We start from the raw sequence: 12,062 nt of genomic DNA on the forward strand, positions 1-12,062 counted from the left end.
TAAAAGAGCATACATGTCTTTTAGACGTGTAATAGCTTAGTCAGGAACCCCACTACACCCAAGGCTGTACCTGATAACCAGAACCCCATAACATCACTCATTTAAGATAACCAGACAGTCCTAAGACCCCAGGACACACACTGGACAGTAATAAGCACATACCAAGAGCAATGCTATGCTCTGCACATATGAAGAGACATCACCTTGGTCAGTCTTGCAGCTAGAGCATCTCCCCCAGAATTCTGACCATTGAATCAGAGTCTTAGGTTAGAGACCTGCACTGAACTTCAACTAGGATATGTTGCACAGGTGAGCACCCTTGGGGAAATGGACTAAGGACCACATTTAGGAATTCAGAGTGAACCTTGTGTGATGATGAAAATAAAATATGACTTTTGTTATACTAATTATGCATATCTACCTTCTTGCTCATGAAAGTTAGGATCACTTAGAAACCGTTTTGTTTCCTATGATTAATGATTGGATGTGAGTCTGCATCAGAGTGAGGAAATGAAAACTTTCTCAAATGAAATGCAAGATAATAGATTTTGAAAGGAACAATATGATATGTACTATACAGTTAAAGCAATTTGTCATGCTCTAATTGCTTTCTAAGTCATAAGAACTTTTAAAGAAAATGTATCCCCATTTTTTATATGTACAGTGTATGTTCAAGAGAATGGCTTCCATGTGTGCACAGGTGACACATAAAAAAAGAGGGTGTCATTTACCCTGAATCTGGAGTAGCAGGTGGTTATGAAACTCCCAAATTGGGTGTTGGGACAGAACTCAGATATAATACTGTTTATGCAATAAAACAAAAGTCTTTCACAGATTAACAAGAAAAGACTAACTTTCACAGATTAACAACAACAAGAACAAGACTAAATAAAGAAGTAAATAAATGATCCTTGGGAACATGATGTATCAATATTAAGATTCTGTGTATGGTAAATTTGCACCATATATTGAGTGAATCCAAAGAAAATGCCCAAAAATTTAAATAGGACATCTGATTTCAAAGCTACATGCAAAGTCAAAACACAGAGAATGCTCAATGGGATTATGAAAAGATAGTACACACATTGACACAATGTGACTTCCATATTTACCCCAAAAGCTACCACAATCAAGAATGAGTACATTTGTGATAAAGACTAGAGAAGATGGAGAGAAAAAGGGAGCAGAAAGAGGCCACAGATTAGAACACAACGAAGGGTCTATGGGAGGACTTGGAGCCTGGAAAGAGATAGTAGAAATGAGGTCATTATAATCTCATAAAATTATGTTTGGAAGTTAAAATAGTCTTTATGGCCACATTCTCCAGAGACTAGGGATGTGTACTAGAGCACACTAAGTACTACTCATGCATTTCTTCCAGGCTGTACATCTTAAACCTGGAAAAGAGTCATGTTAGGCAGGACCACTTCATTTTATCCAGTTCTTCTATTTAGGTTGAACTGGTGTAACTAAGGGAATTTTGTCTGACAAAAATTCAGTTCTTTATCCAGATTCTTGATTGTCTGGTCTGTGAAACAGAGAAATGGCCAGGCAGGAGATTTATGGAATGTCTGAAATCGATGACCTCACTACTCATTGCTACTGTCCACTCCTGTCACAGCAGGAAAGCTTTCACCCCCTTCTTGCCAACCCTTTCTGTGCTGTGACTACACCTGCTTTACTGTTGGTCAGTGAACTCAGCTTACACAGGTCCCACTTCATCTGTAATTTCACAATGAAATCTACAGAGGGTGAGGACACTCATTCACTGGTCTTTTTCCTTCTCACTGACCAGCCTGGAAGGATTTGCAGGACTGTCTTCCCAGCACTGGGCAGCAGAGGCAGGATTATGTGTTCAAAGCAATTCTCAATTACGTAGTGTGAGGCAAGCCTGAGCTACAGGAGACATTGGTCTAAACCAATGGTTTTCAACCTTTCTAATGCTGTCACACTTTAATACAGTCTCTTATGAGGTGGTGACCTCCCAACTATAAAATTATTTTCACTGCTACTTCTTAACTAAAATTTTGCTACTATTATGAATTGTAATAATAATATCTGTGTATTCCAATGATCTTAGGCCACTCCTGTTAAAGGGAGCCTTATCCCTCAGGTTGAGAACCACTGCTCTATAAACCAATATAGATAGATAGATAGATAGATAGATAGACAGACAGACAGACAGATAGATAATACCTAAGAAAGAATTGGAATGAAATATTAATGGCTGGGAAACACCGAAAAAATAGAAACAGATTACAGCTGTAATGCATTTAAGGAAAGTGAAATTTTAAAGATGATACAACTAATTGACTTTTTAAAATGAAAGAATTGAAAGAACACTTAGCAGTACTGACTTTGCAACAGAGTAGGCACCTCCCTGCTAGAGAGAATGCCATTCATAAGACACTGTATGACTTTCCCATGTAAAGTGTTAGCTGCTGGGTGCTATAAGCTGACACATGGAGTTAAAGCCAATGGCCTGTGTCTCAAACCTTTGAGCTGACTTAACTGTATCAACCAGGATTGCTCATATCTGCATAGGAGAGTTCCTAGCTAGAAACTGAAGACTCAGTATTCAAGTTACCCTCCTAAATTGTACACCCACCAATTCTGTCTATCTTCATTCACATGGAAGGAATAATACAAGGAATTAAATTACACAGAAAGTCACTCCCCCTGCCCAGCATGTCCTTTTTTATGATGGAGACCTCTGTAGCTCACAGCCTTAAACTCCAGCCCATGATCTAGCTATTGCCTAGGTTGTTTCCCCCTGCAGTGTACACAGGACACTGTTCCTCCTCTTCTGGTCTGAAGGGAGATGTCATGCTCCACACACAAATCCTTTCCTGTTACTGCAATGAGCAATCGACTATGTGACTCAAAGTGGTGACCTTAGAACTCTGTGGTGCTACAGGCCTGCAATCCAAGAATTCCTGGTGCTTAGTCAGGACACAGGGTTCAAGTCCACCCCAATCTACATCAGGACCTTGTTCAAAAACACCTTTGAAAAAGACTGGAGCCCCAGCACCCATCCGCCCCAGAACTCCCATCTGGACCAGAGATGAGTGCCTGGACTCACATCCGGATAGGCCCACACCTAGGTCCCACCCCTGGGCAGCAGCCATCCCTGGAAGACCTGCCCAACTTGGCCCCAGTTTCTGGCCATTCAGCGGGCCCTGCGGGAAGGACCCCAGCCACTTCCTGAGACTCAGAGACCAGCCCCCAGCTTCCATCCTGCCCCAGAAGTCCCTTCTGGACTGGAGCCCCCAGCTCCCATCCCATCCCGAAGCTCCCATCTGGACAAGATACAGAGACCCCAGCGACTTTCTGAGACTCAGAGACCAGTCCCCAGATCCTATCCGGCCAGCACTCCCATCTGGACCAGAGCTCCCATCCGGCCCCGAGCTTCCATCTGGACCAGAGAGAGGCTCTGTAAATCTGTCAGCTCTGTCTGGACCAAGTGCACTGATAAGACCAAGAATGAATCCACAAGGAGATGGGCAGACGTCAAGGCAGAAGTACACACAACAAAGTAAAGAGCAATTCAGCATCACCAGAACCTAGCCCTCCTCCAACAGCTAGACCTGAACATCACAGAATGGAAGAAGCAAAAGAAAACAACCTTATAAATAACATCATGTAGAAGCTAGAGCCTTATATAGAAGAAATCAAAAATAAAGTGGAAGAACAGACAAAAAAAATGGGAAGAACACTATAAAAACAAACAAACAAACAAACAAAAAACCTAGAGGAAAGGACAAATAAAGCAGAAGAAAACAATAAGTTCCTGAAAGAAAATCATGAAAAAGGAATGAAACAGATGAGGGAAACAGTCCAAGACCTGAAAAGGGAAATAGAAAAAATTAAGATGACACAAGCAGAGGGAATGCTGGAAATGGAAAATCTAAGTAAATGAACAGGAACTTCAGATGTAAGTATAACCAACAGAATGCAAGAGATGGAAGAGAGGATCTCTGGTGTTGAAGATACGGTAGAAGAAATAGATTCATCAGTCAAAGAGAACACTAAAGCCAAACAAAGGCATGACCCAAAATATCCAAGAAATTTGGGACACCATGAAAAGACCAAACCTACAAATAATAGGGATAGAGGAAGAAGAAGAATACCAACTCAAAGGCACAGAAAATATATTCAACAAGATCATAGAAGAAAACTTTCCCAACTTAAAGAAGGAAATGACTATAAAGATGCAAGAAGCCTATAGAACACCAAACAGACTAGACCCCCCAAAAAAGTCCTCTCGCCACATTATAATTAAACAACTAAATGTACAGAATAAAGAAAGAATATTAAGAGCAGCAAAGGAAAAAGGACAAGTGACTTATAAAGGCAAACCCATCAGAATAACACCCGATTTCTCAATGGAGACTTTGAAAGCCAGAAGGACCTGGACAGATATTATGCAGACACTAAGAGACCGTGGATATCAGCCTAGACTAATATACCCAGCAAAACTTTCAATCATCATAGATGGAGTGAACAAGACATTCCAAGACAAAGCCAGATTTAAACAATACATATCCACAAACTCAGCCCTACAGAAATTACTAGAAGGAAAATTCCAACCTAAGAAAGTCAGATATACCCTCAAAAACATAGGCAATAGATAACATCACAGCAGTAAACCCCAAAGAAGAGAAGTACAGACACACTACCACCAAAAAAATAAAAATAATAACAGGAATGAACAATCACTACTCATTAATATCACTTAATATCAATGGACTTAATTCACCTATAAAAAGACACAGGCTAACAGAATGGATATGAAAACAGGACCCATCTTTCCGCTGCATACAAGAAACATACCTCAAATTCAAAGATAGACACTACCTAAGAATAAAAGGCTGAGAAAAGACTTTCTAATCAAATGTTCTTAAGAAGCAAGCTGGTGTAGCCATCATAATATCGAGCAAAATAGACTTCTAACTAAAATCAATCAAAAGAGATCATGAAGGACCTTACATACTCATCGCAGGAAAGATCCACCAAGATGAAGTCTCAATTCTGAACACAAGGGCACCCACATATATAAAAGAAACACAAGGGCACCCACATATATAAAAGAAACATTCCTAAGCTTAAATCACATATAAAACCCCACACATTAATAGTGGGAGACTTCAATGCCCCACTCTCACCACTGGACAGATCGGCCAAATTGAAACTTAACAGAGACATAATGGTCTTAACTGATGTTATAGCTCAAATGGACTTAATCGATATCTACAGAACATTCCACCCAAACAAAAAAGAATATACCTTCTTCTCAGCACCCCATGGAACCTTCTCTAAAATCGACCACATGCTTGGACACAAAGAAAATCTCAACAGATACGAACAATTGGAATAACCCCCTGTGTTCTATCAGACCACCATGGTTTAAAGTTAGATTTCAACAACAGAAAAAAACTACAAAAAACCTACAATCTCATGGAAACTGAATAATGCTCAACTGAATCACCATTGGGTTAAGGAAGAAATAAAGAAAGAAATTAAAGCCTTCCTAGAGATCAATGAAAATGAATACACCACATACCCAAACTTATGGGACACTATGAAAGCAGTGCTAAGAGGGAAATTCATAGCACTGAATGCCCACATAAAGAAGCTGGAGAAATCTCACACCAGTGACTTAACAGCACACCTGAAAGCTCTAGAATAAGAAGAAGCAAAGTCTCCGAGGAAGAACAGATGCCAGGAAATTATCAAATTGAGAGCTGAAATCAATAAAATAGAAATAAAGAGAACAATTAAAAAAAATAATGAAACAAAGAGTTGGTTCTTGAGAAAATCAACAAGATAGACAAGCCCTTATCCAAACTAACCAAAAGACAGAGAGAGAGCATCTAAATTAACAAAATCAGAAATGAAAAGGGGAACATAACAACAGACAATGAGGAAATCCAGAGAATTATCAGGTCATACTTCAAAAACCTCTACTCCACAAAACAGGAAAAAATCTAAAAGAAATGGATAATTTTCTGGATAGGTACCACATACCTAAGTTAAATCAACACCAGATGAACCATTTAAATAGACCAATAACCCCTAAGGAAATAGAATCAGTCATTAAAAGTCTCCCAACCAAAAAAAGCCCAGGATTTCAGTGCAGAATTCTACCAGATCTTCAAAGAAGACTTAATACCAATACTCTTTAAATTGTTCCACACAATAGAAGCAAAAGGAATATTACCAAACTCCTTCTATGAGGCTACAATTACCCTGATTCCTAAACCAAACAAAGATGCAACAAAGAAAGAGAACTACAGACCGATCTCCCTCATGAACATTGATGCAAAAATACTCAATAAAATTCTGGCAAACAGACTCCAAGAACATATCAAAACAATTATCCAACATGATCAAGTAGGCTTCATCCCAGGGATGCAAGGGTGGGTCAACATACGAAACTCTGTCAATGTAATACACCATATAAACAAACTGCAGATGCAGAAAAGGCATTTGACAAAATCCAACACCCCTTCATGATAAAGTTCTTGGAGCAATCAGGAATACAGGGAACATACCTAAACATAATAAAGGCAATTTACAGCAAGCCAACAGCCAACATCAAATTAAATGGAGAGAAACTCAAAGCGATTCCACTAAAATCAGGAACAAGGCAAGGCTGTCTCCTCTCCCCCATACTTACTCAATATAGTACTTGAAGATCCAGCCAGAGCAATAAGACAACATAAGGAGATTAAGGGGATACAAATTGGAAAGGAAGAAGTCAAGCTCTCCCTATTTGCAGATGACATGTTAGTATACATGAGTGACCCCAAAAATTCAACCAAGGAACTGATACAGCTTATAAACACCTTCAGCAACATAGCAGGATACAAGATCAACTCAAAAAAATCAGTAGCCCTCCTATATACAATAGACAAACAGGCTAAGAAGAAAATCAGAGATACATCACCCTTTAAAATAGCCACAAATGATATAAAATACCTTGGGGTTACTTTAACTAAGCATGTGAAGGACCTATATGACAAGAACTTTAAGTCCCTGAAAAAAGAAATTGAAGAAGATGTCAGAAAATGGAAAGATCTCCCATGCTCATGGATAGGCAGGATTAACACAGTAAAAATGGCGATCTTACCAAAAGCAATCTACAGATTCAATGCAATCCCCATCAAATTACCAACATAATTTTTTACGGACCTGGAAAGAATAATACTCAACTTCATATGGAAAAACAAAAAACCCAGGATAGCCAAAAGAATCAATAATACAACCTCTGGAGGCATCACAATCCCTGACCTCAAGCTATACTATAGAGCTACAGTCATAAAAGCAGCTTGGTACTGGCATAAAAACCAACATGTGGACCAATGGAATCGAATTGAAGACCCTGACATTAACCCACGCACCTATGAACATGTACTTTTTGACAAAGAAGCAAAAAATGTACAATGGAAAAAAGAGAGCATCTCCAACAAATGGGGCTGGCATAACTGGATGCCAATGTGTAGAGAAGGCTGCAAATAGATCCATATCTATCACTGTGCACAATACTTATGTCAAAGTGGATCAAACACCTCAACATAAATCCAGTTACTCTGAATCTGATAGAAGAGAAAGTAGGAAGTAGTCTTGAACGCATTGGCACCGGAGACCACTTTCAAAATATAACACCAGTAGCACAGACACTGAGAGAAACAATCAATCAGTGGGACCTCTTGAAACTGAGAAGCTTTTGTAGAGCAAAGGACACGGTCAACAAGACAAAGCGACAGCCTACAGAATGGGAAAAGGTCTTCACCAACCCCACATCTGACAGAGGGCTGATATCCAGAATATATAAAGAACTCAAGAAATTAGACATCAAAATGCCCAAAAATCCAATTAAGAAATGGGCTATAGAACTAAACAGAGAATTCTCAAAAGAGTAAGCTCAAATGGCTGAAAGACATTTAAGGAATTGCTCAACATTCCTAATTATCCAGGAAATGCAAATCAAAATGACCCTAAGATACCACCTTATACCTGTCAGAATGGCTAAGATCAAAAACACAGAAGACAGCTTATGCTGGAGAGAATGTGGAACAAGGGGAACTCTCCTCCACTGCTGGTGGGAATGCAAGCTTGTACTGACACTTTGGAAATCAATATGGCGCTTTAGAAAATTGGGAATCCATCTCCCCCAAGAACCAGCTATACCACTCTTGGGCACATACCCAAGGAATGCTCAATCATACCTCAAAGACATTTACTCAGCTATGTTCATATCAGCATTGTTTGTAATAGCCAGAACCTGGAAACAACCTAGATACCCTTCAACTGAAGAATGGATAAAGAAAATATGGTACACATACACAATGGAGTACTACTCAGCAGAGAAAAACACTGACATCATGAGGTTTGCAGGCAAATGGATGGGTCTAGAAAAAAATCATCCTGAGTGAGGTAACCCAGACTCAGAAAGACAAACATGTTATGTACTCACTCACAGGAAGATACTAGATGTAAAACAAAGATGACTAGACTGCTACTCACAACTCCAGGGAGGCTACCTAAAAAACAGGTCCCTAGGAAAGACACAGGGATCGCCCAATGACAGACAAGTGGATGAGATCTACATGAACAACCTGGACGACAGTGGAAGAAATGAAGGACAAGGTTTGAGGGAAAGAGAGCTTAGGGGAGCAGGAGATCCCAGCTGGATCAAGAACAGAGAGGGAGAACAAGGAATAACAGACCATGATAAATGAAGACCACATGAGAACAGGAAGAAGCAAAGTGCTAGAGAGGTCCCCAGAAATCCACAATGATACATCCACTGTAGACTACTGGCAATGGTTGAGAGAAAGCCTGAACTGACCTAGTCTGGTGATCAGATGGCCAAACACCCTAACTGTTGTGCTGAAACTCTCATCCAATAACTGATGGAAGTGGATGCTGAGATCCTTGGCCAGGCCCCAGGTGGAGCTCCAGAACTCCAATTGTCGAGAAAGAGGAGGGACTATAAGAGTGTGAATTGTTGAGACCAAGATTGGAAAAAGCACAGGGACAAATAGCCAAACTAATGGAAACACATGAATTATGAACCAAAAGCTGTGGAGCCCCCAACTGGATCAGGCCCTCTGGATAAGTGAGCCAATTGAATAGCTTGAACTGTTTGGGAGGCACCCAGGCAGTGGGACACAGACCTGTCCTTAGTGCATGAGCTGGTTGTTTGGAACCTGGGGCTTATGCAGGGACACTTTGCTCAGCCTGGAAGGAGGGGACTGGACCTGCCTTTACTGAATCTACCAGACTGAGCTGAATCCCCATGGGAGTCTTGGCCCTTGAGGAGATGGGAATGGAGGGGAGGGGCTGGGGGGAAGATGGGGGGGGGGGAGGTAGGAGGAGGACAGGGGAAGCCATGGCTGATATGTAAAATTAAAACACAAATATAATTTAAAAAAGAAAGAAAGAAAGAAAAGGAAGGGAAAAGACTGGAGATGCAGCTGTTCTAGACTTAATATATCCTTGATGGCACACCAGGACTTAATGTTGGTTGTGACCCTGTAATACCCCCTTGAGCAGGTTAGAAGCCTGTTTTTGATGGGGGTTGGGGGGCTTTTGGCTAGTTGTAAATCAGGGTTGTCTCCTTTGCTGTGGGAATGTGGCTGGTTAATCCTGGGGGAAACATTTAAATCTTATCATACTACTCTCTAAAAACAAATGGTAAGTGAGGAACCCAGGCCCCTGCCCAGACTCCTGCCTTGGCTATTCTGTAGGCGTGACAGGCTTCAGAAAAGACCCAAAGGATGTAGGCCCCTGGAACAGCACAATGTGCCCTTGAGCCCCCAACCTTGGGCCTGCCTCTAGTTACAGGAAAACCCATCAGATGTCCCCATATAGTAGAAGAAGCCAATTAAAAGTTACAGATAGTGGACTCATGATAAAGAAAAAATGAAGTTACCACAGCAACCGCTGAAGGAGAGAGTAGTTTTCCTGCAGCTGCAAGTTAACCAAGGACAGTATCTCTGGATGGGACGGACGTTCATCAATCCTGAGCATGTTCCTAAGTAGTCTGTAGACCCCAACCCCTGTCTTGTTTTACCCAATAAAAACTGCCCCATTGCTGCTCAGAGTCTCTCCTGCTCTGCTGCTGCATCAGGTGAATGGAGAGGCCCTGGTTAACTAGCAAGAATAAAAAGACTCTGCTTTTGCATCGAATTTGGTCTCTTGATCAGGTCTTTAGGGAACTCTAGGTACATCAGTTATTGTACTACTTAACTTAGGGATATCTGGGAGACACCCCTCTCTTAGCTTAATTCTACTTTGTGACTTAATGTCTCCTAAAAATGGGTAAGTCATTATACCGTCAATTCTATTACCACCACAATTATACTTTTCTATATCATACTTTAGCAGTAGAGTGCTACTCTGCCTAGGAGATGCCCTTTACAAGCTTCACAAGATTAACAACAGACAAATCAGAATCTAAGTGTTAAACGTGCAGAACTTCTGGAAGATACTAGAGAGACCAAGGCTCTCCAAGTTTTGGCAAATCTGTATGGTGACAATCCAAACACTACAGGAGCCAGCATTTCACAGTGACATCAACAAGAACATTTCTAAGTCTGGTGCCCAATGCTCTGCGCAGACACAGCCTAAGGAGTGAAGTTATTCAGAGACTGCCGCCCCAGCTCAGGAAGTTGCCAGGATCATGTAGGACACGCAGGAGACTCGCAGGGCCACACAGGAGGAGGCTGGACCACGCCGAACTCTGCATCTGGCTGCTGACTCCCAAGCAGCCCCGGGAGGACCCACCCCCGGCTCCCACGACTCGGCCGGCTGCTCCTCCCAGTTTGGGGAAAGTAATCTGTCACTCACCATGGCCGGCCACTCCTCCCGCCTGGGTACAGAAGCCCCTCAATCTATGTGTGGCGGCTGCGGGGCGCTCTAGACCCAGCAGATCCCAAACCCCACGCCACAGCACGTGAGCCAACTTCCGATTTCCTCAGCACAGGATCTGAGCCAGAGGCTTCCTGCCTAGAGGAAGAACCCTCCCCTCTGACTGGCAGGTCCACTAGAGGCGCTAATTGGCTAGTGAGGCCTGAGTGACAGGACAGGGTGAGCTGAAGGGACTCAGCTCAGCATTTCCTGGCCCTAGCTTCCAAATGAAGCATAAATGTATGCCAGATTGGCTGGAAATTTGCGCCAAATTCCACAGAAAGTCTCTAGTTAATTAAAAACAAACAAACAAAAAAACAATGAGTTCAGTTTGAAAAGGAAGTATTCCATTTCAGTAGGAGGCTAATCTGTTAATATTGCACAAGAGGTACATGGTATTTCTACAACATTATAAAAAAAAAATGTCCACAGTGCAATAGTAGTACAAATATCGTGGGGGTAAGCAACAACTACCTGACTGTGTCTAAGTCCCTCTCCACAGGATGAAACACATACCTGGCACCATTATCAGACTAAGGACCTAAGGATAGACAGGTCATGGGCCTTAAGGAAGAATATATTACTAGTATGCTGCTAAATGGACATAGAATGAAAATGACTTAAAATAACCTACCATTGGATCCATAGATGAATGGATCTCTCATCTCTCAGTTTAGATGCTTCCAGTTGAAGCCTATTGTGATTAACATAGTTATTCATAACTGGCAAAGTTGCAGTGACTGGGGACTGCTTGGGCTTTAGTTGACATAGAGAACTCAACCCCCTCCTATGTCTCAAGGATCATTGAGCAAGATATGGCAGGAAGAGCATAAAAGTCAGAGGTGAGCTGTTTCCCCAGACCCAATCCCCTTAGGCCTGTGCCTAGTGCTGCAACAGATCACCAGCTGAAGCCTCCCTTATCCCTGCCCATATCTTCTGTGGATCCCACCTACCTCCCCACCCATGGCGCTATATCCCAGTCACACAGAGAAACACAACACACACATAGAAAATGAAATAAAGAGAGGAGAGAGAAGGAGACAGAATTGAAATGGAGGTACTCTGAAAGACAGCAACAATGCCACTATAAGACACCAGAGGCTAACACATAAAAACTCTGTGCCATGTATAAGTTACCTCTGCTA

General features: G+C 41.6%; 1 protein-coding gene across 1 annotated transcript in view; it reads right to left on the bottom strand.

Moving 5' to 3' along the window:
- Positions 1–11,001, bottom strand: part of LOC118585420 (zinc finger protein 431-like) — a 35,068-nt gene extending 24,067 nt beyond the window's left edge. The window contains exon 1 of the mRNA XM_036189964.1: positions 10,858–11,001. Coding sequence (XP_036045857.1) covers positions 10,858–10,860 — 3 coding nt within the window. The 5' untranslated portion in view covers positions 10,861–11,001. The remainder of the gene's footprint in view (positions 1–10,857) is intronic.
- Positions 11,002–12,062: the final 1,061 nt, after the last annotated feature.

The sequence above is a fragment of the Onychomys torridus genome, chromosome 6 (assembly GCF_903995425.1).
Source record: "Onychomys torridus chromosome 6, mOncTor1.1, whole genome shotgun sequence".
Classification (NCBI taxonomy): Eukaryota; Metazoa; Chordata; class Mammalia; order Rodentia; family Cricetidae; genus Onychomys; species Onychomys torridus.